This window comes from Notolepis coatsorum (assembly GCF_963971535.1).
Source record: "Notolepis coatsorum genome assembly, chromosome: 9".
NCBI classification, from domain to species: Eukaryota; Metazoa; Chordata; class Actinopteri; order Aulopiformes; family Paralepididae; genus Notolepis; species Notolepis coatsorum.
The window spans coordinates 131,085,206-131,112,388 of NC_140173.1; the positions used below are offsets into that span (position 1 = coordinate 131,085,206).

The following is a 27,183-nucleotide window of genomic DNA, read 5'->3' on the forward strand; positions in this document are numbered from 1 at the left end:
GAATGGAACTTGTGACTTAAAGCAGCTAGTAGGAAGACTTTGACATCAATATATCGTTGTAAACTCAATGGCCACTCCATACCGTGGCAGGATTACTGCAGAAACATGTTGAGATCGATAAGAGACTGAAAGACAATCGCGTCACCATCACCGGTCCGTCAATATCCTCTACTTTCTATTGATATTGTGTGTCCGGGTTCTACTGAAGGCATATGGTACGAAGGAAGCCTTTCTATACTAAACTTGCTTCATCAACAAAGATAACTTCACGTTCACCGTTAGCAAGGCTTCTCAGCTTCTCCTCGATCATCAAAACATTTTCCCATGCTGTGGGGCGGAAGCCAACGGTAAAACAGGAAGCGAGGGGGTTTATGGGAAATGTAGTCTTATCATGAAAATTAGGCACAACCAATATGACAATGATATATTTAGTTGAAAATCCTCCTTGTAGGTGCTTTGAAGTACATTTGTATTTACCCAGAAGATGTCAACCTTTGCATATTCACTGTTGTGTGTTTATGCATGTACAGTATACGTGCGTCTGTGTGTACCTCCACGTTTCCGTTGCCCAGCTCTCTACAGTGGAGCGCATCGTCTATGTCTGTACATCCTGGAGGATCCACACTGCAGACCATCAGCTGCCTCAGGTCCTCTCTCACCGCCATGTCCTGGAAAACCCACACAGTTTGCAATTAGCTCCAAAGCGCACTTGGAGAAGAACAACAACACAATAAAGCTCATGAAGCTCTACTAGTGGCAGAGAGGCTAACAGTGAGTGAGTTTGTGGCATAGTAAGGTGCTTCACATGTGAAAACGTCCCATTACTATGTAACATCAGTGGGCCGGTGACCAACACAGCCGCACCCCGCGTGGCTCAGGAAGTGCGTTGGTTACCTCTGGTGTGATGTTCCAGGGCATCTGGGGGAGGAAACTGAGCACGGCCTTGGAGAAGGCCTGGTGAGGGACATCATGCTCCAGCAGCAGCACCTCTGTCTCCGTCTCCTTGTCCCCCGCACTGCCCAGAGTACGCATAAAATGACCCTGAGACATGAAGACACAGAACAAATAGGGGGAATGCAGAGAGTGAGAGAAGAGGGGGGGGGTGTTAATTTGTTTCCTGTGCACATTGAAATTACGCAATACATTAAGTGTGGGGTCGCCAAAAAAAATCCTAAATAAAATGGGGTTGTGGTATAAAAAAGTTTGAAAACCCCTGGTTCAGATGGTTAGGGTTGAGTGGCCCCAGTGGCTGAGTGGACTAATGCACTGGACCAGAGAGACCATCCATAAGAGTGTCGGGGAATAGGGTCAACACCACTCACATTGGGGTATCTGGAGTTCTTGGGCCAGCCATCTATGGCCACCATGATCCTCTTGCCTGCCAGCTCGGACGCCTGGCGGGTCTCTATACGTATCCGGGGGATGCGGCGGTCCGCCGGGGTGAAAAGGTGCCGCGTCGACTGAGAGTAGGGGGAAGAGAAAGACAGAGACAGGTAAACATGGCGTCTGGTGGTGAATGAGACACCAGGATGTGAAACTGCACAAAAGCTTCAATGGAGCTCAGATTCAGACAATATCATTGATCGCGCGTGGGGCAATTCATATTTGTAGCTTCACGAGTAACAAAAACAACAAAAACATCTCAATGACAGCACGGCAACAACAACATTCCATGCAATACACAATCCAGTCAAAGTAAAAACAGACAACTAAGTGTAAAAGGCTACTTAAAATGACTACTGTCTGTGTTTAAAAGTGTGATACCCGAGGGTACAAAAGATTTGGCGTAACGGTTGGTCCTACTTGGTGGAACTTCATAACGGCGGCCAGAAGGCAACAGCGAAAACCGCTGAGACAAGAGCGTGGAGAGGTTGATTTGTGATGCTCGTCCCTTTCTTGACCACCTGGTCCGTCCAGAGAGAACATAGGTTTGACGTATTCCACACAAATAAGTGCGACACGAAACAGGAAAAATTTATACCGTTAGTAATAATCTATTGAATAATATAATAACCAAAGGTAATTCTCTGATCTCAGAAAGCTTGAATACTGAATACATGCCAAACTACATGGCAGTGTATCTCAAAGGCTTTCACATGGAATACAGTACGACTAAGAGACCAGAGTCAGTGCATGACATTGTGTCTCAAGAGAGCTTGAACACTGAATATAGGTCAAACAAGGAGACTAGTGTGCATGGCGGTGCATCTCAGAAAGCTTTCACACCGAGTACATGGCAAGACTAAGCATGTGCATGGTGGTATAGTGTGGTAGTTACCTCTTTGATCTGATCTTTGAGATTCAGCATGGTGGTATAGTGTGGTGGTTACCTCTTTGATCTGATCTTTGAGATTCAGCATGGTGGTATAGTGTGGTGGTTACCTCTTTGATCTGATCTTTGAGATTCAGCATGGTGGTATAGTGTGGTGGTTACCTCTTTGATCTGATCTTTGAGATTCAGCATGGTGGTATAGTGTGGTAGTTACCTCTTTGATCTGATCTTTGAGATTCAGCATGGTGGTATAGTGTGGTAGTTACCTCTTTGATCTGATCTTTGAGATTCAGCATGGTGGCATAGTGTGGTCGTTACCTCTTTGATCTGATCTTTGAGATTCAGCATGGTGGTATAGTGTGGTCGTTACCTCTTTGATCTGATCTTTGAGATTCAGCATGGTGGTATAGTGTGGTGGTTACCTCTTTGATCTGATCTTTGAGATTCAGCATGGTGGTATAGTGTGGTGGTTACCTCTTTGATCTGATCTTTGAGATTCAGCATGGTGGTATAGTGTGGTGGTTACCTCTTTGATCTGATCTTTGAGATTCAGCATGGTGGTATAGTGTGGTGGTTACCTCTTTGATCTGATCTTTGAGATTCAGCATGGTGGTATAGTGTGGTGGTTACCTCTTTGATCTGATCTTTGAGATTCAGCATGGTGGTATAGTGTGGTGGTTACCTCTTTGATCTGGTCTTTGAGATTCAGCATGGTGGTATAGTGTGGTAGTTACCTCTTTGATCTGGTCTTTGAGATTCAGCATGGTGGTATAGTGTGGTAGTTACCTCTTTGATCTGATCTTTGAGATTCAGCATGGTGGTATAGTGTGGTAGTTACCCCTTTGATCTGATCTTTGAGATTCAGCATGCCACAGAAGGGCCTCCAGTTCCTCTTGATGATTCCCACCACTTTTCCTGTGGGCTTCCTGGCTGCATCGACTGCCATGTTCCTCAACTGGTGATTGACAGATGGTACACGGTTACCATGGCTGAGAAGAAATGTCTGTGCTACTTTAACTTTCAATGGGAAATGTGTGTCTGATAAATCAAACTTTTTATCTACAAAAAAAAAACTCTACTTTTAGACACCTTTTCCTTGCACCACCAAGTATTATTTACCAGAAAAGTGTAGGGTTTTCTCCCAACCTCTACCAATGTGTGAGATCCGACTTGTTTTTCATATGTGTATATAATGTAAATATCTGTAGATGACAGCACACATCTACTCTGACGGATCTATAGATCCTAACCTCTTAACATGCAACGTCCCACATAGTGGACGTTTTTAGGACGATTTGCCCACCGGCACTTTGGCGACCTCTAGTGGCTCGGGTGTGCATATTTTGTAATACAATATATATATCGAATTGAAGGCTTATTTGTTGCCTGTCGATAGCGACAAAATCCGTTCAGCGGTTCTCGAGTTACATGCCGGTATTTGAGGCTTGTGCAAAGTACACGGTATTGCGCAAAATACCACTCCCGACTCTTGGGGCTCTAGTTCCGTCAATCTAGATCCGATCTCGAAAATGATTGTGGAGGGTTGTAGCCAATGAGTGTGGCTTTCCAATGATACCACACCTGGGGATGTATGAATCAGGGATCTGGTGAAAAACTAACGAGCGAAAACAGGAAGAGAAAAACAGCCGAATGAATTGAAGTCTAATGTCTATGAGAAAACTCAGTTTTTCTTTTGTACACAATTTACCAAAATCACTCCTAATCACTCATTTCTGAATGGATCTTTATGAAATTTGGACATGTACTACATAAGGCTTCAGGCTATGGGTCCGTATGGATTAGCCATACCACCTTCTGGGGAAATACTACCTCTGGACTACTAACTACTACAGAAAAACTTGAGTAACAAGTTTTTCTACAACTCACGTTCAGACCTATGTTACTCTATTACGTTAGCACTAAAATAAAATTTTCTTTCTGGAATCACAAACTTCAGAATGTCATCCTTCAAAAGAGACCAGGTTCCTGCATGTGCTATAAGTATAAAGTATGTTGTTTTGGTTTGCAAAAAAAGTATGCAGTCCTCAAATGAAAACTAAAAAGGCCACTTTTGGGGGCGCAGGTTAAGAGGCTAAAAGAGGAGACAGCCAGTGTGTGTTTCCACGTTAGACGGTGATAGAGCCACAGAGCAGGGTGTGTGAGTGATAGAGCAGAGGTCATCTGCCGAGGTGTTAACATCAACAGAGATAGCAGGCCACTGGTAGGGAAGATTTGGGTCAACACTGTTGCTATTAGGGGTGGGAATCGCCAGAGACCTCACGATACGATACTATCACGATACGATAGTATCACGATACTAAATATATCGCGATACGCTGAGTATTGCGATATTAATATTGCGATTTTTTTTTAGTTTTTGGGGGGGGGGGGGGGGGGGGGATCAAATTTTATTTATTATTTGTCAACATGTTTTATGTAATAAAATAAAGTTCAGTCTGTTCATCTCACTTCAATACTTTTTTTTAATGAATAATTAAATATCGATACTTGGCGTCCCTGTATCAATACAGTATCGCCACGCAAAGTATCGCGATACTACTACGTATCGATTTTTCCCCCCACCCCTAGTAACAGTTAAGAGAGAGAGAGAGAGAGCCGTTGCTATGGCTCACAGCCGTTGCTAGGGAAATACACTCCATAGCTGGGTGTCTTCCGGATGGAGTCAGACTAAGAAACGAAGCTGACATGTAGGGACGTGGAGAGAGAGAGAGACAGCTGAGCTCCCGACCCTCAAAGCCAGAGGGTTGGAAGGGGGAGGGGAACGCCACGAGACTAGGCCGCAAATCATCATCAAGCTGATAGCAGGAGAGACCGGTAGAATTAACTAATTCAATATACTTTATATATAAGACCTTCCAGAACTGTTTTCCATCGTGAGGCTATGTTTATGGAATAAACATCAACATCAAGGAAAGGTATCATGTTTCCAGTGTGTCGTTTTCTTCTGAGTCGAATGCAGTAACGGGGCAGAGAGAGGGTATCAGTCAGTATGAGGAGTAAGGTATAAACAACACAACGCAGACATCACGGGAAACAGAGAGATTACTGGCTGAGGACCCGATTATCCAACAAATGGGAAATATAAACTATAACGTCCCTGACTGGATGTACTGCTGTAATTCTGACTGCGGTGGTACTGTACTCCGTGTAGGATAATACAGAGATGTACATGTTTGACTACAGAAAATCAAGGCTAGGACTATGCTAGATTTGCCTAAACAGGCGTTTGAGTAGGGCTGGGCGATATAACGATAAATATCGCGATATATTTTAATAATCGATATCGAATATCGAAATAAAAAAGAAATTGAAAAATCGTTTTATTTTTATTTTTAATATTTTTTTTTCCTTTATTTTTTTTGACCTGCTACAGGGCAGTTTTAAAACCAGAGACAGTGGACAGACTTGTCTTTCTTGCCTGCAACTTAAAGTAATGGCTTTGCTTGTCCAAATGACAATACTGACCAAATTGAGATTTATTTTTCTCGTCCATTTATTTTGTTTGCTTTCTAATTTAAAATACAGTTTGAAACCGTCTGTACACAGTAGGCTATGTGTGCTAGCAGAACTAGACTCCAGTCACGAGTCACGGTGCACATGTGCGGTGGTTTGTCCACCAAAAAAGTGCCAAAATATCGAAAATAAACTAGCAGAGCCAGAACTGTTCAACTCCCCTGGAGCCACAGCCAGCAGAGAAGCCGGTTTACTTTCGCTTTTAAACCAGCTGCAGCCTGAGAACTGGAGTGTGAGGGGATGTAACACTAAAGATGGCGGCAATGACAAAGAATTGCTGCAAAATAAACATACATCTGTTGTTAAAAAAAGAAAAAAAGAAAATTTAATACTTATAACAATTCGACAATTATCGATATCGAGAAATATGATAACATTATCATATCGTTATCGCGATATGATTTTTTTCCATATCGCCCAGCCCTACGTTTGAGCCTTAATCCCTTCATCCTACTGTGACTCCTTCCTCACCGCCGTCTCCTCATCCTCGACGGCATCATCGTCCTTCGCCCCGCCCTCGTCCTGTAGCACCACAGAGGAGGGAGCCACCCACTGTTCCCGTGGCAACAGCTGCACAGCAACCACATCCTGATACACTGCCCTGTTGAGGTTCTGAAGACCCTGCAGGATCACCTAGTAGAGACGGTTAAGACCGTGTGAATAGAATAGAACCGAGCGAGAAAGAACAGAACAGTGTTGCAAAATTTCAAGTTTCCATACACCTCCTTTCACACACACACACACACACACACACACACACACACACACACACACACACACACACACACACACACACACACACACACACACACACACACACACACACACACACACACACACACACACACACACACACACACACACACACACACACACACACACACACACACACACACACCTCTGTGCTGTCGTCCCCCTCTCCCTGGACGAAGACAGTGGCCTCCAGGTAGTTGTCCCTGCTGGCCCTGAAGGTGCCCTGGATGAAGGTGCCACTCTTGATGCCTGCCTGGATCCTGGACAGGGGGAGGTGCTCGGGGAACACCACCCTACTGCTGGTGATCTGATTCTGAGTGGAGAGGCGTAGTCGAGCAAGAGGAGGGTGGAGAGAGAGAGAGAGAGAGAGGGGCAGGAATGGAGGGAGCAAAGGAGGGAGTGGGAGGACGAGAGAGACAAGCGTGAAGACAAAGCATACAAGGTTCGTCTCCCTATCCCGAAAAACACGAGGTGGCTGAAACAAAAAATGTGTTTTTCGTCCAGCAACTTGTAAAGAATAAAAAGCAAGTGTGTCGAGTGTCTACCTGATCATCACTGGCCAACGCCAGGCGGTCCACTAGCTCAGGGTTGCCTATCAGACTCTTGATGTATTCTTCACCTAGGAGAGCAGGGGGGAGACGTGCGTGAGCACAATAGGACGTAACAAGTCACTGGAGGACCGACATGGAAAACACCCCCAAAGATCATCTGAGATCAAAGAGGTGTGAAGAAGATCAACTATTTTTGGCTCACTAATTCATCGAAGTTGTGTTAAACATGGGACCAAATGATGATTTTTTTTTTTATTGTGGCTTCGTCGGGTTCACCTTGAAGAGGAAGGGTGAACCTGATGAGGTCACAATACGACATGGCCCACGTTTCACACAACCTCAGTGAGCTGATCAACCAAAGGGTCCATTGAAACGGTTGCTACTCTTAACTCATTTGGCACCAGCTATTAGTTAGGGCCCCGCTGTGGCTAGGCCGTGTTTTAAACGATAGGACTGAGTCACCTTGTTTGTAGAGCTATAACTATTATTCTATATTATAGCATGGATACGTTTCCGATTATTTGATCGTCAGTAACGGCATTCGTATTGAACACTAAAAACGCTTATCAGCCCGATCGGTATAAAAGTATTGTATAGGTATAATTCCCACTGTGAAATCAAGAGCAAAACTTCCTCCTTGCTAGCCCGGGCACAGAATGGCCTACTTACACCTGTATACCAGCAGACCACTCCCCTCCGCCTTCTCCTTGTTCTCCCGGTCGTTGGTGAGCAGGACCACCTTGAGCCCGTCTGCCTGGGCAGCCTCTGTGCTCTCCAGGTGTTGGCTGTACCACTTGGCTGCCACCCGAATGGCACGGTCGTTGCGGTCGTTGGAACTCTCCCCCGGCTCGCGCTCAATGAATGTGTCCCTGGGCGAATAGAAGGTAATAAGAGAAATTAGATGAACCGTGTACGTTTTTTTTTTTTCTTTTTTCGTTTTGTATTTGCGGTTGTAAAGTCAATCCAAATCACTTGGGACACATTTACATTTACATTTAGTCATTTAGCTGACGCTTTTATCCAAAGCGACTTACAAGTTCTGTACGACAAGACAGCAAGAAGGGTACAACTCTATCAGCTGAGTAACAATGTTCATCAAAGTGTTGCGTGCTACAGTGTAGGTTAGTTTATTAGGACAAGTGCATGACAGTACGGTTAGTCAGGGTTCGATTTTTTTTTTTTTTTTTTATTATTATCATACTATATTATCACACATCATCAGAAAGTACTCAACTTCAACCTCTACTGTCTTTAACTATAAATGTACACTCAACACTCAAATGTACTATCTTTAAATAATTAAGTTTGAAAATATTGTTCATTGTCATTTATATGAATGAGTGAGTGTGTGAAGATATTTATTTACAAAGGCTGTTGCGTTGCTATAGTCTACCATAGATAATCATGGTGCTCACTTAGTAAACACCATGTGTAGCAGTTCTGTCAAATGTTTAGTTACATTTGGGAGTCTCAGCCTCGACACTAGGGATGGGAATTGATAAGATTTTATCGATCCGATTCCATTATCGATTCTGTTTATCGGTCCGATTCTTTATCGATTCCCTTATCGATTCCTGATGCATTTATAATTTAAATAAATAAATTGGAAATGCAACAGAACTAAGCTGGTTAGAATAACAACATGCAACTTGACATTTCTGATTGTCATTTATCATTTATTGTTGAGCCCCCATGTCAGAAAAATACAAAAACTGTAAAAAAAATTATTAACTATACACTTAAATAAAATAAGGTATTTGAGAACTAATTTAATCTATTGAACTGTAGTTGCATTCAACAGGTCGTTATTGCAAAATAGAATTTGTTAGCAATAACCTACCTGTATAAATAAAGGCCAGCTCAGTGTTCTCTCTCTGCAATGAGCATGGCTATTTAGCTAGCTAGTGGCTAACGTTACTTTACCATATAAATGAATGACTAGGATGCAAAGCACCTTCAGTTTTCACTGCACACACAAAACGGTCGCAATATCGAGCTCTTTAGGTTTTCCTAGTCAAGGAATAGTCTGCTATGGCTGCATGCGTGGCGCTAACGTTATTGTTTTTAAATGAGCAACTGTCGGAAAAACATGGCATCGATAAGAGGAATCGATAGTCACGGAGGCATGCAATTCCAGGAATCGGACAATTAGGAACCGGTTCCCAATTGATTCCGATTCTCGATTCCCATCCCTACTCGACACCCCAAGTGTGTTGTATAGATACCTCTGCTGTGTGTATCTAAAGCACAGTTCATTTATGCTGGGCTTTTCAAGAGAAACAGCTCCCGTTTACCTGTGGTGTTCGTTGGTGAAGGTATAAAAGTGTTTCTCCTTCTCATGGATGATGTCCTTCAGGCGTTTGTAGATGGGAGCGCTGCGGTGTCGAACCTCCTGCAGCACTATCTGTAAGACGATCACGTTCTGGATCAGAGGATCCTCCAACACGTCAATCTACAGGAGATGAGAACAGAGGATTTACAGAGTGAGACGGACTGGTGGTCAGAATCAAATATTACAGGCTATTGTCTATATAGGATTAGTGTATAGGGTATTACAGGCTAAGTATCCATATGAAAATGTCTGGAATGAGGTGAACGGACTGAAAACATTATCTTAGTTATTAGATAAAACAGATGGTGTATACCGTACTTTTCGGACTATAAGCCGCGGCTTTTTCCCCAATTTTTCGACCCTGCGGCTTATATAACGGTGCGGCTTATATGTGACTCACCGTGACCAAACCCGAAAATGTAAAAATCTAAATATAGCTTTTTTGACTGCATTGAAATGTTATTTATCTGTTCCCTTATTTGCTAAACTTAATACAACTTGTAAATGAGTTAATTCTTGTTATTTGTCCGACAGTATTGTGTCCCAATGCTAATTACATATGGTAATTAAACATTAAAACACCTGCGGCTTATAGTCCAGTGCGGCTTATATATGTACACATCATTCAATTTAGCTGCTGCGGCTTATAGTCAGGTGCGGCTTATAGTGCGAAAAGTACGGTATTTGTATTGCAGCCAGGTGGTAACAACATTTTCAATTAGTTATGACATCATACAGCTACATCACGAATGTTCCAGAACGTTCTATCATGATGTCACGCTAGGATTCCAGAATGTTCTATGTTCAAGAAAGTCCTATTATGACATCACCACCACGCTCTAGAAGGTTCTAGGTTCCAGAAGGCCCTATTATGACAAATACGACGGTTCAATGACTTTATCTAAATCCAATCAATATTGGGTACAATACAGTACAGCTCAATACACACAATTGTTAAGGTGATGCAGACCAGAGAAAGACTTTCCCCCATTTTCAATTCATCAGGAAATCAATCAATCAATCAAACACACACACACACTCAACTTTACTTCCCACATGTCTTAAGTTTACATTACCTGATGCAGCACCACATTCGTGTCAGGCACCAAATAGTGTGGAAATGTGCACAAGTTGCTTTCAATACACGCGTCCTTTTGCAGCACCGTGGATTCTTGTTTGCATTCAGTGCAAACTTCACTTCCGCACCAAATATCATCTCGCAAATAGTGTTCGCGGACTATTTTCATCACCCCACCCGATCGGGTCTTCCTTATGAATGTTTTATATGTCCTCAACATGATGACAACAAAGGTATCACAATTGTTAAATTCAAATCTATTTCTGCTATCATTTGATTACAACATTTTCAATTAGGGATATAATTAATAGTTAATAATAATCAAGTTGCAGTGAAAATGTAACTGCCACAGAGAGAGAATCGTGGCTATATATAGAGACCCAAACGTTCTAGAATGTTCGGTTATGACATCATACAGCTACATCACGAATGTTCCAGAACGTTCTATCATGATGTCACGCTAGGGTTCCAGAATGTTCTATGTTCTCGAAAGGTCTATTATGACATCGCCACAAACGTTCCAGAAGGTTCTATGTTCTAGAAAGATCTATTATGACATCACCACCACGCTCTAGAAGGTTCTAGGTTCCAGAAGGCCCTATTATGACAAATACGACGGTTCAATGACTTTATCTAAATCCAATCAATATTAAACCTTCACGTAATACAATAACCAAAATATATATAGCTTCGGCTCTTACAGTGTGTGTTAAAGAGGCACTATGCGATTTGTTGTACATTGTTTATTAATGTACAATTGGCCAGTTTGTGATGCACACTAAAGACACTGAGTATCGTATGTATCGTTGAGTTACTCGTATCGTCTCACCCTACCACCATATTATGATGATCTGAATCCAAAACATTTTATGGAATCTTCCATCCCAAAATGCATGAAGTATATGTAGCACCCTGAAAATATGGCTATTATTCAGAAGTGCTGACTTGCCTTTTATCTCTCCTGGTACACCAAGACGTATTAACTAGTTTCCCTTAAATATCCCCTTGATCAATGACGCGGGTTTCTCCTTCTCCTACCGGCTGGAATATGGATTATAAACAATAACCCTGGATCATATTCTCCACTCAGTGTTTCCCTGCGGGGCTAGTAGGCGGTACCAGCAGGGGGCGCCGGTGGCAGGCAGAGAGCGTACGAGAGAGACGGAGAAGGAAGCAAGCCAACTGAGACGGAAGTGCGAGGAACCAGCCTCTTCGACATTGGACTTGGATCGGTTCGGTCGTGTCTGGACAGAGCCCCGTAGTGGACCACGGGTGAACGGATTGAACTCGAGTATATTACGGGTTATCCTATAAAAGTAAACGTAGTAGCGTGTTGCATGTTTCCCTACTGAATACCCTAGCGATACAACGAGTTATCCTAGAAGAAATGCGGTATAGCCAAGTGTGGCTTAAGTTAAAGATATTCCCTCTAGTGAGGTGCCCCGCCAGCGTGGCGTGAAGAGGACCGGTGTTTAGAGACACCCTGCGTTAGTATATATCACGGCTAGCAGGAGGGCTGTTTGGGACCCAGAGTGTAGCTTCAGTAAGGTAGGGCAAGTGTATGGATGCGCGTCGACCCAGCACCGGCCGTCTACAACCAGCCTTCGCCGGCGTCAACGTCGGCTCTGCACCGGCTGTCTTCAGTCAACACGGGAGTTCGTCCCGACCAGCAGAGGTCGCCATCACCCGGCACGCGCTCTCAGCCCACTACTGCCCCTCTGCTCCAGCCCCGCTTGCTAGCGCCCGTGCCGAGAGCGTTCGACGCCATCTTGCTATCCGGACGGTGGTAGCGCGGCGAGGCCGCCATCTTGGTTGAGTACATTAGGGCTTCGGTGCCCAGGATCTTATTGCACAGTACACAGTGATGCGGCCTGCGGGCGAAGCTAACGTTGCTAACTACAGTTCATAGGGGTACCCCATCAACAATATATGCCGGCATTAGTATAGGACTTTTGTTTGGTATTGTGGGCCCACATTTTTTATTTCCTTTGAGTGTGATAACGTGTGATTCTTGTATAATAATTTCCCATTCAATCAATCCTTTCCCTTTGGGGGGGTTCTAGACCTGTGACTCCATAAGTATGCATTAGGGAGGTAATGTACATGGAACTGACCCAGACGTGGGTGATGAGTCAAACACATTTGAACCACATTATTCCTGGTAGGAACTAGGGATGCACGATAATTATCGGGCCGATATCAGCAATTATGACGTCATCCCGATAAACCCGATAACGTTATTAATAGCTCCGATAATATAATATATTTTTTGGTAAAAGAAATGCGGTGTGGGTGAATTGGAATGAAGTGCGTTTGTTTTGACTGTAGGCTCCTCCCGTTTTGTCAGTACTGTGGTACGAATGATAGCGTGTGGTTTAGGAACAGGGCGTTTTACACAAATCCAGCGCTCCCTTTCTTGGCTGTGACGTAGCCATGCAAGTTTCTGGAAGCAGCGCGGACGTTAACAACAAACATGGCCGCGTCGGTACTCGGAATTTCAGAGGAAAAAGTTTGCTTGCTATTTGTAATAAATGCAATGCAGAAGTTCCACAAGGAGGGAAAAGGGCAACAACTTGTAATACATCCAGCCTGACGGGTCATCTGCGGCATCACCACCGCTACGATGGTGTGTTATTGTGTTAACTTAGAAGCCTATGACGACGCGAGGAGCTAAGCAAAGCTAGCCCCTTTCATGGCTGTGATGCAACCCTTGGTTGAATACGCAGTCACTTATTGCTCCGTAGTAGCTAGTAGGGGTGGACGGTATAAACGGTATACGGTATAAACGGTATTAATTTGCTCTACGGTATTGATTTTGACTATACCGTGTAACCGGTAGCGCAGCTCTAAAATAGCAATGACGTCATGTAACCACAGCGCGACTATTTCAATCGCATTTGCCCCTAAAAATAGATAGAATTAGTCATAGATAATAGATATGTGCAAACTGGAAAAAGTTATTTAGGAGGCTTCGCGCAGTGGGCGTGTCAACACGCAATTGTCATTTCATAATAAACACATATCACCGCGGCGCACAGCAAGTTTCAATTTCAGTTCCTGGCATTTTTAACCAGTGGAGAAAGGTAAGAGATGTCCCTATCGTTTTTCTTATATGAATTATTCTACGTTAATAAAACATACCTGGTGATCAACTACAGTTTGCTGTAAACATTATGATATGCGTGTAGTATTATGATAACGACGGCTGCAGCGGGAGCCGGGAGGACGGCTGCTGGCTGCAGCAGTGGATTTGCGAATAGCATGCAGCTGCAGAGCCGCAGAGACAGCGGCGCTTTCAGGTCAGGTCCGCTCAACAGCGCCCCCCCACCCAACGGCTGAAAGCTGTGACCAGACCTGAAAGCGCCGCTGGCTCTGCGGCTCTGCAGCTACATATGCTTCTAGCAAAATCCAGCATCCAGCCCGGCTGTTTGCAATGGGAGCAGCACGGACTCGGGACTTATTTTATTTGGAATATAATGACTTTATACGCAAAAGTAGCCTAGTTTTAAGTTAAAATATTATAAATCTACATGCCTTGAGGATGTCATTCTTTATATAGCCTGCCTATCAGGCAAAAAAAAATATTCTAACGGAAAAACACTGATACCGTGATATATACCGTTACCGTCTATGCTTCAAATTATACCGTGATATAAATTTTAGACCATACCGTCCACCCCTAGTAGCTAGGTTAATTTGCACCACCAAGGACTGCTTAAAAGCTAGCGGCTTGAGCCCTTGGGTCATTTCTGTCAAACTTCTTTAATTTAGCAAACGACTCGTCAATAGGTACAAGCGTGCTCGCGCCGTCGTCGTGGCGGTGGTGATGCCGCAGGTGACCCGTTGTTGTGGTGGTGATGTGAGGTGGTGATGTGTCCACTCAAAGCCTTTTTTTCAAGGCTCCGCTTTGAAAAAAGAAGAACAAAAAGCTTCGAGCGTCTTAGGTTGGATGTATTATAAGTTGTTGACGGATTGTGAATTTTCATTTGGAAAAATAAATATGGTCACTTTATCAGTCAAAACTAGGGATGCCCCGATCGATCGGCCAGCGATCGGTATCGGCCGATATTGAGTATAAATATGAGATCGGGGAATTCCGATAATGAGTCATATTCGCCGATCGCGGAAACTGATCAAGTGGATATCTCACTCGCTTGTCTCAGACGCACAGGACTTGCAAACTGCTCCTCCTCCCTAGCCCCACCCGCACCCGTGTAGAGTTTGTAAACACAGAGGAGGCGGCTCCTCTGCTGAGTCTAGATAGTGCATTCGACCTGAGCTAACGTTAGCTACCTAGCTATCGTTACTGTTTAAACAAAATTACCCAGTCAACTATTCACTTTTAGTAGGCATTGTCTAACGGTATTTAGCCGGCTAGCTACTGATAGCTCCGGATATCAACAAATTCCCCAGGAAGTCTAGTAGTCCATGTTGATATCTCCGTTAGCTTGCGTTAGCTGACGTTAGTTCACAGTTCAAAACGAAATGTCCGATTGAACTAAATAGTTGTCTTAACGTCATCTAGCCGGCTAGCAGTAGCTACAGATAGCTCCTGATATCAATGTCTTATAACATTGATTGAATGCGTATTCGAGCTGAGGGCTTGCTGAATGTGACAGTAGTAACGTTATACCAATAGGGTCCAGCTGCAGCGCCGGAGAATCCTTTTTGGAGCTGGAGGCTACTAGAGTACACAGTAGGGCTGGGCGATATGACGATATTATATAAATATCGGGTACAGTTCATTAACGATACACTTTTTTAACGTATTGTGGATATCGTGATGTTTTGCCCAAGAGGATTGTGTCGCGTCAATCTGGTCCACACCCGTTCAAACTTTTGAACAACGCCGCCCCCACACACACTACTGCATCAAAGTTACTAATTATTATTAACAAAGGCATTCGTTTTGTGGCATTAACGTTATATAGTTACACGTTCAATAACATTAGCGTATTTACCCAAACATAGCAATGTCCGATGACGACATAGATAGCAAGCGTTACTGTTCATATCTCAGCCCGTGCGGAGTTGTGCATGCCCATTCTGCGGTCTGTTAAAAAAGTTTTCAATCAGACAGATGTATGGAAAGGCTTTTATTATAACATTCGTTGCAATAAAATCATTATGGCTTGTTTAGTCATGCTGCGGTGCGCTGGTAATCACTCGTCTGCCGCAGGGAGCTGTTGTTGTCGTTGAGCTGAGCTCAGCTCTCGTCAAAATCAATTGCGGAAGTAAAAAACGCATAGAGCTTGCCGATTGGTGCTAAGAACAGCAGGGCGGGTTCAATCGGTGTGACGTAATTGGCAGACTCGACTGTCAATCAAAATTATTCTGTTGCCGGCTGAATGATCGAATGAATGAAAACGTTATTAACGATTGCAGAATGGGTACAATACAGTACAGCTCAATACAACAACAGTGGACTGGGGGATGAAGACCAGAAAAAGACTTTCGGCTTTTTTACATAAGGGTCCTCCATTTTCAATTCATCAAAACATTTAGAGACATACAAATATACAGTAGTTTCATAAAAATGCTAAAATGCTATTTATTGATTGATTGATTGATTTAAAACTTTATTAACATATTGCAGAATGGGTACAGTACAGCTCAATACATACAATTGTTAAGGGGATGCAGACCAGAGAAAGTCTTTCGTCTTGTTTACATCAGGGTCCCCCATTTTCAATTAATCATATTTCATATCTAAATCATATAATATCTCATTGCTAAATATATGCAATATATAATCTAATAATCCAATAATCTAAATCTAATATATAATATAAAAATGCTAAATGCATGGGTATTTTATTTAGTCTTTAATGTTAGCTTGCAAACTCAAATACTGTCTTGGTAAGCCTCATAATGAATTGTTTGGGGAAAAAAAGAAAAACATCGTGATGTGTATCGTGTATCGCCGAAAGGTCAGAAAATATCGTGATATCATATTTAGGCCATATCGCCCAGCCCTAGTACACAGACAGTGGCGCTGTTTGCAGATAGCGAGCATTTTGACTTGTTGCGTGGTGGCGATGTCTCGCAGATAATACAAGTACAAGTCTAATTATATAATATATATATTTTATATATAAAAAAAAATTATATAAAATAATTTTTCATTTCTTTTTAATCAAAAACGATCGGTATCGGATCGGTATCGGCCGATATGGCTCACGACGATTGGTGATCGGTATCGGTGGCAGAAAACGTGATCGGGGCATCCCTAGTCAAAACTGTTGTCTTGGCTTTTGTTTCTGTTGTCTGGTTAGGTCACATTTAAGTTGGTGTTAAGTTATTGTCCTGGGAAGTCTTTTTATGTATTATTATTGTATTGTGATATGTTTTGTTTCATGTTAAAAAATAATGTTTGATCAAAAAAATATATACATTAAAAAAAATGTTATAATACAATAAATATCGGTTATCGGTATCGGTTATCGGCTTGAGGAGCATAAAGTTATCGGTATCGATATCGGTGTGAAAAAAGCAATATCGTGCATCCCTAGTAGGAACCCAGAGGTGGGTGTACAATAGGGCTGGGCGATATGGCCTAAATATGATATCACGATATTTTCTGACCTTTCGGCGATACACGATACGCATCACAATGTTTTTCTTTTTTTCCCCAAACAATTCATTATGAGGCTTACCAAGACAGTATTTGAGTTTGCAAGCTAACATTAAAGACAAAATAAAATACCCATGCATTTAGCATTTTTATATTATATATTAGATTTAGATTATTGGATTATTAGATTATATATTGCATATATTTAGCAATGAGATATTATATGATTTAGATATGAAATATGATGAATTGAAAATGGGGGACCCTGATGTAAACAAGACGAAAGTCTTTCTCTGGTCTGCATCCTCCAGTCCACTGTTGACTGTTGTTGTATTGAGCTGTACTGTATTGTACCTATGCTGCAATCTGTTAATAACGTTTATATTCATTCAGTCGGCAAACAGAATCATTTTGATTGACAGTCGCGTCTGCCAATTACGTCACATCGCTTGCACCCGCCCTGCTGTTCTTAGCACCAATCGGCAAGCGCGTATTCATTTTTTACTTCCGCCATTGGAGAGCTCAATGAAAACAACAATGGCAGCGGTAGCTCGCCACGGCCGACGTTTAGCTTTTAGCTCTGCAGAATGACTAAACGACTGGAGGCATAATGATTTTACTGCAACGGATGTTATAATAAAAGCCTTTCCATACATCTGTCTGATTGAAAACGTTATTAACAGACCGCAGAATGGGCACAACGGAGTCAGCACGGGCTGAGATATGAACGGCTAATGCTTGCTATATCTAGGTCGACCTCGGTCGTTGCTATGTAAATACGCTGATGTTATTGAAAGTGTAACTATATAACGTCAATGCCACAAAACGAATGCCTTTGTTATCATAAGTAGTAACTTTTGATGCAGTAGTGTGTGTGTGTGTGTTCAAAAGTGTCAACGTGTGGACCAGATTGACGCAACACAAGCCTCTTGGGCAAAACATCACGATATCCACGATACGTTTAAAAAGTGTATCGTTAATGAACTGTACCCGATATTTATATAATATCGTCATATCGCCCAGCCCTAGTGTACAATATAGGTGGTTATAAGGTGTTGAGTTACAGTCGGAGTAATAGTAGGGATTTATTCTAATTGACTATCCTGACTAAATCGTTGTACCTGCACCGTATTAATTCATATAAAACATTGAATGGGGTTCCGTGTGCGTGTCTCTTCTTGTGCCCAGTCTTAACCATTTTGGTGTGGGTAACGTTACTACAATTAACCCCTTCCTATTCAACCTTCCCTTTCCTACTGTAAGGTTTCTAGTCTCAACGAGGGAGGGTACTGCTTGCGGGGGGAACCAAGTTATTTATTTACAATTCAGTCACTAGGTGTGGGAGGGTAGAGGAGTAATTGGGGAAAGTGAGAGCGTGTTGGAGAGTACTGCTGACCGCCCTGGAAGGGAGAGGAAGACCAGAGTACCGGACCAGGTTGGTAAATCCCGGGCCCCATCCACTCCCACTGCCAGCCTCCAGTTGACGCTCCAGACCCAAAGACGGAGGTGCAGCTAGCCAGAGATCTACTGTGTCTCGCTACCCAGTGACTGTGCACACCCGTTCCCACGAAGCAGGGATAATCCACCCTGCTACATATAGGTTGTGTGTTAATCCTGACATTTGATAATGTTGGATTATTTTATAATTACTCTGGATGGAATATCATGCACACACACACACAACTTTACAGAGACATACTGTACTCTCTTTTGTCTGGACTCTTTTTGTATCACAAACAGTACTGTATTTGCAAATCTGGTATGTCCTAAATGTATAGATGTAGCAGTAGGCCTACTGTCTATCTGTATGTCATGTGTGTCATATATGTTATGATGAATTGAAAATGGGGGACCCTGATGTAAACAAGACGAAAGTCTTTCTCTGGTCTGCATCCCCTTAACAATTGTGTGTATTGAGCTGTACTGTATTGTATTTGTACCCATTCTGCAATCTATACAGTTTTCAATCTGATTGATTGAAAACTTTATTAACAGATTGCAGAATGGGTACAATACAGTACAGCTCAATACACACAATTGTTAAGGTGATGCAGACCAGAGAAAGACTTTCGTCTTGTTTACATCAGGGTCCCCCATTTTCAATTAATCAGGAAATCAATCAATCAATCAAACACACACACACTCAACTTTACTTCCCACATGTCTTAAGTTTACATTACCTGATGCAGCACCACATTCGTGTCAGGCACCAAATAGTGTGGAAATGTGCACAAGTTGCTTTCAATACACGCGTCCTTTTGCAGCACCGTGGATTCTTGTTTGCATTCAGTGCAAACTTCACTTCCGCACCAAATATCATCTCGCAAATAGTGTTCGCGGACTATTTTCATCACCCCACCCGATCGGGTCTTCCTTACGAATGTTTTAGATCTCAACATGATGACAACAAAGGTATCACAATTGTTAAATTCAAATCTATTTCTGCTATCATTTGATTACCATTACGAAACCATTTGGTGAGCTGGATACTCGGATAACCATGTGTTAGCGACAGTCGGTAGGACAAAAAAAGCTTGCCCGGAGTTTCGAAATGTCACTTTTGAATTTGCAACCGTAGGCCTATATATTTGCATGTAGCTCGCTACAGTGACGGCTGCCATACAATTAAAAAAATCGAACCCGTAAAACTTTATGTTTTACTGTATATATATATTTATATGACTAGAACCTGCTAAAAACTGTGCAATAGACTCTTGTAGGCCAGCTACCACGTGTTGGATGAAAACAAAGTAGAGGAAAGCGCAAGAGGGTCTTCTTCTTCATTTCCGGCGGACTACGCGTCTATGCCGCCCTCCACAGGACAGTGAGAGCACTGTAGAAATAATAATAATAATACGCGAGTACGCTGCTTCTTCTTCTTCTATGGGGTTAAACACATAGATATCTATTCTATATAATATATCTATGGTTAAACACCCCCAAAGCAAGAGTCCGCATGCGCAGTAGTGCACCGCACAGTACAGGCTGAAAACATTATCTTAGTTATTGTTGTCATCATGTTGAGATCTAAAACATTCGTAAGGGAGATGCTTCCAGCTGCAGACCTTCAGACCAGCGCTTACAAGCCCCGCACATACAAGCACCGCACATAGCAACCCCTCGCTTCCATTGGCTGATTTTGGTGACGTGATTTTGGGTCACGTTGCACGTTGCACTGCGGGATTGATTGATTGATTGATTGAAAACTTTATGGTGACGTGATTTTGGGTCACGTTGCACGTTGCACTGCGGGATTGATTGATTGATTGATTGAAAACTTTATTAACAGATTGCCGTATGATTTGGGTCACGTTGCACTGCGGGATTGATTGATTGATTGATTCATTGATTCATTGATTGATTGATTGATTGATTGAAAACTTTATTAACAGATTGATTGATTGATTGATTGAAAACTTTATTAACAGATTGCCGAATGGGTACACGTGACCACAGGCCCTGATTGATTGATTGAAAACTTTATTAACAGATTGTAGAATGGGTACACGTGACCTGACCGATTGATTGATTGATTGATTGATTGATTGATTGATTGAAAACTTTATTAACAGATTGCCGTATGATTTGGGTCACGTTGCACTGCGGGATTGATTGATTGATTGATTCATTGATTCATTGATTGATTGATTGATTGATTGAAAACTTTATTAACAGATTGATTGATTGATTGATTGAAAACTTTATTAACAGATTGCCGAATGGGTACACGTGACCACAGGCCCTGATTGATTGATTGAAAACTTTATTAACAGATTGTAGAATGGGTACACGTGACCTGACCGATTGATTGATTGATTGATTGATTGATTGATTGATTGATTGAAAACTTTATTAACAGATTGCAGAATGGGTACAGTGACCGATTGATTGATTGATTGATTGATTGATTGATTGATTGATTTATTGATTGAAAACTTTATTAACAGATTGCAGAATGCAGTACAGCTCAATACACACAATTGTTAAGGGGATGCAGACCATGCAGTACTGTTACATTTGTGACATACAGTAAATATATACAAGGGGGAGGGAACTGTACATTTATGATGAATTGAAAATGGGGGACCCTGATGTAAACAAGACGGAAGTCTTTCTCTGGTCTGCATCCCCTTAACAATTGTGTGTATTGAGCTGTACTGCAGATATATTTCAATTGCCTTACTTATTTACATAAGTATTATAGGCCTACAGCAGTATTGTACAGACAGTCTGTGTGAAGTCTGTGTGGTTATCCAGCTGCACAAAGGCAGAGCAAGAGGCTCTACAGAGGGTGGTGAAGGCGGCAGGCAGGATTGTCGGGACTCCTCTATCAAACATCACCTCCGTCTTCACCTCCCGCTGCCTCCACCGCTCCAAGTGTATCATCAAGGACCAGTCTCACCCAGCACATCACCTCTTTCAGCTCCTTCCCTCAGGGAGGAGATACCGGTCCATACATGCCAAGAGTTAAAGATTTAAGAACAGCTTTTTCCCCCAAGCAGTCAGACTGTTAAACGCTCATTGACTGTCCCCTCACGTGCACCATGCACTTACCTGGACTTGATAATCACTGTTACCACTCATCATGCACTTTATTTAAAATATTCTGTTATGTACAGTGTTATATGTGTTTCATGTATGTATATATTGTACTACGGTCTGTGGGAGCTCCCCTGAAATTTCACTCACGGTCATATAAGAGTTTTAATGTAGAAGGTTTTATTAATGAAATGTTGGGTATAAACTGGGAGGAGGTATGTTGTGAGGATGACCCAGAGGTTGCACTGGACTTATTTATGTCAGAAACAAATCAGCCCCATGGATAGATAGTAGCTTTTAATGAATTTTAATGAATGAGAGAGACATACTGTAGCCAAAAAAGCATCAGTGTGTTCCAGTTCTGCAGATGACAGACAAAAGTACCGTTCCTTACGTAATCAAGTCACAAAGTTAAATAAGGTGAGAAAAAGGGAATATTTTAAACCATGGTTATATGATGTGAGAAATGATGGTAAAAATCTATGGAATGTTTTAAATCAAATTATGGGTAGAAAATCCAATGTCTGTACACCTTTTGTTGAGTCATATGGAATTGTCCTAACCAAACCATGTGATATTGCCAACCATTTTAATGATTTTTATGCAAGTAAGATATCTCAGCTCAGGCAGGGAATGCACATCTCAAACAATACAAAATCAAATGACATAATTAAGAATATCATAATGAAAGATAAAGGGTGTACATTTGATTTTCAACAGGTTGAGGTTAGTGATATTGAAAGGTTACTCCAGGCTCTACCTGACAGCAAGTTAGCTGGCACAGACAACTTGGATAGTAAATTATTGAGAATTACTGCTACGATCATAGCAAGTCCAGTGTCATATTATTAATAGATGTATACAAGTGGGACTATGTCCAAAGATATGGAAGGAGGCTAAGGTTACTCCTTTACCCAAAGACTCCAAATCAGTTTTTAATGAGGGCAACTCCAGACCTAATATAGAAAAGATAGAAAGGCTGACAAAGAGAAGAAGAGTGGAGCAGAAGCTGGAGAACCTTTCAATATCACTAACCTCAACCTGTTGAAAATCAAATGTACACCCTTTATCTTTCATTATGATATTCTTAATTATGTCATTTGATTTTGTATTGTTTGAGATGTGCATTCCCTGCCTGAGCTGAGATATCTTACTTGCATAAAAATCATTAAAATGGTTGGCAATATCACATGGTTTGGTTAGGACAATTCCATATGACTCAACAAAAGGTGTACAGACATTGGATTTTCTACCCATAATTTGATTTAAAACATTCCATAGATTTTTACCATCATTTCTCACATCATATAACCATGGTTTAAAATATTCCCTTTTTCTCACCTTATTTAACTTTGTGACTTGATTACGTAAGGAACGGTACTTTTGTCTGTCATCTGCAGAACTGGAACACACTGATGCTTTTTTGGCTACAGTATGTCTCTCTCATTCATTAAAATTCATTAAAAGCTACTATCTATCCATGGGGCTGATTTGTTTCTGACATAAATAAGTCCAGTGCAACCTCTGGGTCATCCTCACAACATACCTCCTCCCAGTTTATACCCAACATTTCATTAATAAAACCTTCTACATTAAAACTCTTATATGACCGTGAGTGAAATTTCAGGGGAGCTCCCACAGACCGTAGTACAATATATACATACATGAAACACATATAACACTGTACATAACAGAATATTTTAAATAAAGTGCATGATGAGTGGTAACAGTGATTATCAAGTCCAGGTAAGTGCATGGTGCACGTGAGGGGACAGTCAATGAGCGTTTAACAGTCTGACTGCTTGGGGGAAAAAGCTGTTCTTAAATCTTTAACTCTTGGCATGTATGGACCGGTATCTCCTCCCTGAGGGAAGGAGCTGAAAGAGGTGATGTGCTGGGTGAGACTGGTCCTTGATGATACACTTGGAGCGGTGGAGGCAGCGGGAGGTGAAGACGGAGGTGATGTTTGATAGAGGAGTCCCGACAATCCTGCCTGCCGCCTTCACCACCCTCTGTAGAGCCTCTTGCTCTGCCTTTGTGCAGCTGGATAACCACACAGACTTCACACAGACTGTCTGTACAATACTGCTGTAGGCCTATAATACTTATGTAAATAAGTAAGGCAATTGAAATATATCTGCAGTACAGCTCAATACACACAATTGTTAAGGGGATGCAGACCAGAGAAAGACTTCCGTCTTGTTTACATCAGGGTCCCCCATTTTCAATTCATCATAAATGTACAGTTCCCTCCCCCTTGTATATATTTACTGTATGTCACAAATGTAACAGTACTGCATGGTCTGCATCCCCTTAACAATTGTGTGTATTGAGCTGTACTGCATTCTGCAATCTGTTAATAAAGTTTTCAATCAATAAATCAATCAATCAATCAATCAATCAATCAATCAATCAATCGGTCACTGTACCCATTCTGCAATCTGTTAATAAAGTTTTCAATCAATCAATCAATCAATCAATCAATCAATCAATCAATCGGTCAGGTCACGTGTACCCATTCTACAATCTGTTAATAAAGTTTTCAATCAATCAATCAGGGCCTGTGGTCACGTGTACCCATTCGGCAATCTGTTAATAAAGTTTTCAATCAATCAATCAATCAATCTGTTAATAAAGTTTTCAATCAATCAATCAATCAATCAATGAATCAATGAATCAATCAATCAATCAATCCCGCAGTGCAACGTGACCCAAATCATACGGCAATCTGTTAATAAAGTTTTCAATCAATCAATCAATCAATCAATCAATCAATCAATCGGTCAGGTCACGTGTACCCATTCTACAATCTGTTAATAAAGTTTTCAATCAATCAATCAGGGCCTGTGGTCACGTGTACCCATTCGGCAATCTGTTAATAAAGTTTTCAATCAATCAATCAATCAATCTGTTAATAAAGTTTTCAATCAATCAATCAATCAATCAATGAATCAATGAATCAATCAATCAATCAATCCCGCAGTGCAACGTGACCCAAATCATACGGCAATCTGTTAATAAAGTTTTCAATCAATCAATCAATCAATCCCGCAGTGCAACGTGCAACGTGACCCAAAATCACGTCACCATAAAGTTTTCAATCAATCAATCAATCAATCCCGCAGTGCAACGTGCAACGTGACCCAAAATCACGTCACCAAAATCAGCCAATGGAAGCGAGGGGTTGCTATGTGCGGTGCTTGTATGTGCGGGGCTTGTAAGCGCTGGTCTGAAGGTCTGCAGCTGGATACTATTGGACCCGATCGGGTGGGGTGATGAAAATAGTCCGCGAACACTATTTGCGAGATGATATTTGGTGCGGAAGTGAAGTTTGCACTGAATGCAAACAAGAATCCACGGTGCTGCAAAAGGACGCGTGTATTGAAAGCAACTTGTGCACATTTCCACACTATTTGGTGCCTGACACTGTAAATATCCTAACCCAACCCCCTCCAATGTACAGTCATTTACCTAGTATGGTTTTGTCAATAGTCCAATGTACAATTTTGTTTGTTTGTACAGTGTCTCCTCCCCCCCCCCCTCAATGTACAGTTTTACTTGTTTATACAGTGTGCCCCCCACCTCCAATGTAAATTACCCAGTATGGTTGTCAATATCCCAATGTACCCAACCCCCCCCCACCCAACCTCCTCCAATGTACAGTTTCTACGTCAAATGTATATACTCCCTTTTCTTGACTCCTTCTGTATCACAAACAGTACTGTATTTGCAAATCTGGTATGTCATAAATGTATAGATGTAGCAGTACTGACTATCTGTATGTCATGTATGTCATAAATGTCCTGATGAATTGAAAATGGGGGACCCTGATGTAAACAAGACGAAAGTCTTTCTCTGGTCTCAAGTTTCAAGTTTCTTTAATAGTTGTCATACAGAAGTACAGAATACTTTTGTACAAAATGCTTCTTACTGTTGCGCTCCAGAGACTGTGCAAGACAAGATAAGTATGAAATAAAAACATAGTAAAATTAGAAGTAAAAAAAAGGTCACAGTGTTCAGTTTAGACATATGTACAATGTTCGATGCAGAATAGACGTAGTTACCATACAATATACAATACTGTGCAGTGTACTAATATACAATACTATATACAATACTATATAGTGCAAGGCAGAAATGGAGAAATGGGACGAGTGTACTAATATACAATACTATATACAATACTATATAGTGCAAGGCAGAAATGGAGAAATGGGACGAGGTGCAATTTAGGTACAATTCACAGTAGGTGTACGAGTTGTAGTGCAAATCCTTTATCAATAAATATAAAGTGTAAGTGTGTTTGTGTGATCTAAAGTGTGGAGAGTGGGTGCTGCAGTGTGTTGTTTGTTTGAGTGAGTGTGTGCGTGTGGGTGTGTGTGCTGTGTGCATTTGATGGTTGTTGCATAGTGATTATTGTTCGTTTAGCGATTATTGTTCGTTTAGCAGCCTGATGGCCTGGGGATAGAAGCTTCTTCTGAGTCTTTCTGTGCTCGCCTTAAGACTCCGGTATCGCTTGCCTGACCGCAGCAGTTCAAAGAGGCAGTTGTTCGGGTGGCTCGAGTCCTTAATAATTCTCTTAGCCTTCCCCTTGCACCGCTTGTAGTAAATGTTCTGGAGGGTGGGAAGCCCCCCTCCAATTGTGCGTTCGGCTGAACGTGTCACTCTTTGTAGTCTGCTACGGTCTTGTGCAGTGCTATTCCCAAACCAGGAGGTGATGTTGCCGGTCAGGATGCTCTCTATTGTACATGAGTAGAAGTTCCTAAGGATCTTCTGACTGACTTGGAACTTCCTTAGGCGCCTGAGGAAGTAGAGGCGTTGTCGTGCCTTCTTCACTACACTGTCAATGTGTGTGGTCCATGTCAAGTCCTCGGATATGTGGGCTCCGAGGTACTGTACTGTATTGTACCCATTCTGCAATCTGTTAATAAAGTTTTCAATCAATCAATCAATCAGATAAAACAGATGGTGTATATTTGTATTGCAGCCAGGTGGTAACAACATTTTCAATTAGGGATATAATTAATAGTTAATAATAATCAAGTTGCAGTCAGTGTGTGTTAAAGAGGCACTTTTGAAAACTTTATTAACAGATTGCAGAATGGGTACAATACAGTTCAGCTCAATACACACAATTGTTAAGGGGATGCAGACCAGAGAAATACATTCGTCTTGTTTACATCAGGGTCCCCCATTTCAATTAATCAGGACATATATGACATACATGACATACAGATAGACAGTACTGCTACATCTATACATTTATGACATACCAGATTTGCAAATACAGTACTGTTTGTGATACAAAAAGAGTCCAGAAAAGAGAGTATATACATTTGACGTAAAAACTGTACATTGGGGGAGGTTGGGTACATTGTTTAATGTTTAATTGTACAATTGGCCAGTTTGTTGATGCACACTAAAGAAGCTGAGTATCTATGGGGCTGCGGCACTGCAGATATACCCTACTACTCAGTAGACAGGACATTTACTGCAGTGCACATAATTATCGCAGAGGGCGCTGTAACAAACGCTCATCACTCAGTAATA

The 27,183-nt window shown here is 41.8% G+C and overlaps 1 protein-coding gene across 2 annotated transcripts in view; it reads right to left on the bottom strand.

Annotated features, from left to right (window-relative positions):
- dis3 (DIS3 exosome endoribonuclease and 3'-5' exoribonuclease) overlaps nucleotides 1–19,636 on the bottom strand; it is a 36,385-nt gene extending 16,749 nt beyond the window's left edge. Inside the window, exons 1-10 of one of the 2 annotated variants that reach the window (XM_084321074.1) lie at nucleotides 19,275–19,636; nucleotides 9,405–9,562; nucleotides 7,780–7,979; nucleotides 7,105–7,178; nucleotides 6,705–6,872; nucleotides 6,278–6,439; nucleotides 3,111–3,227; nucleotides 1,323–1,460; nucleotides 895–1,041; nucleotides 552–668 (exon numbers count right to left, since the gene is read on the bottom strand). In XM_084321074.1, the coding sequence (XP_084177200.1) occupies nucleotides 552–668; nucleotides 895–1,041; nucleotides 1,323–1,460; nucleotides 3,111–3,227; nucleotides 6,278–6,439; nucleotides 6,705–6,872; nucleotides 7,105–7,178; nucleotides 7,780–7,979; nucleotides 9,405–9,562; nucleotides 19,275–19,493 (1,500 nt within the window). In that variant the 5' untranslated portion in view covers nucleotides 19,494–19,636. Of the gene's footprint in view, nucleotides 1–551; nucleotides 669–894; nucleotides 1,042–1,322; nucleotides 1,461–3,110; nucleotides 3,228–6,277; nucleotides 6,440–6,704; nucleotides 6,873–7,104; nucleotides 7,179–7,779; nucleotides 7,980–9,404; nucleotides 9,563–10,518; nucleotides 10,781–19,274 lie in introns of those variants that run through there. The other variant, XM_084321073.1, reaches the window with a different exon arrangement.
- Between the last annotated feature and the right edge of the window lie 7,547 nt (nucleotides 19,637–27,183).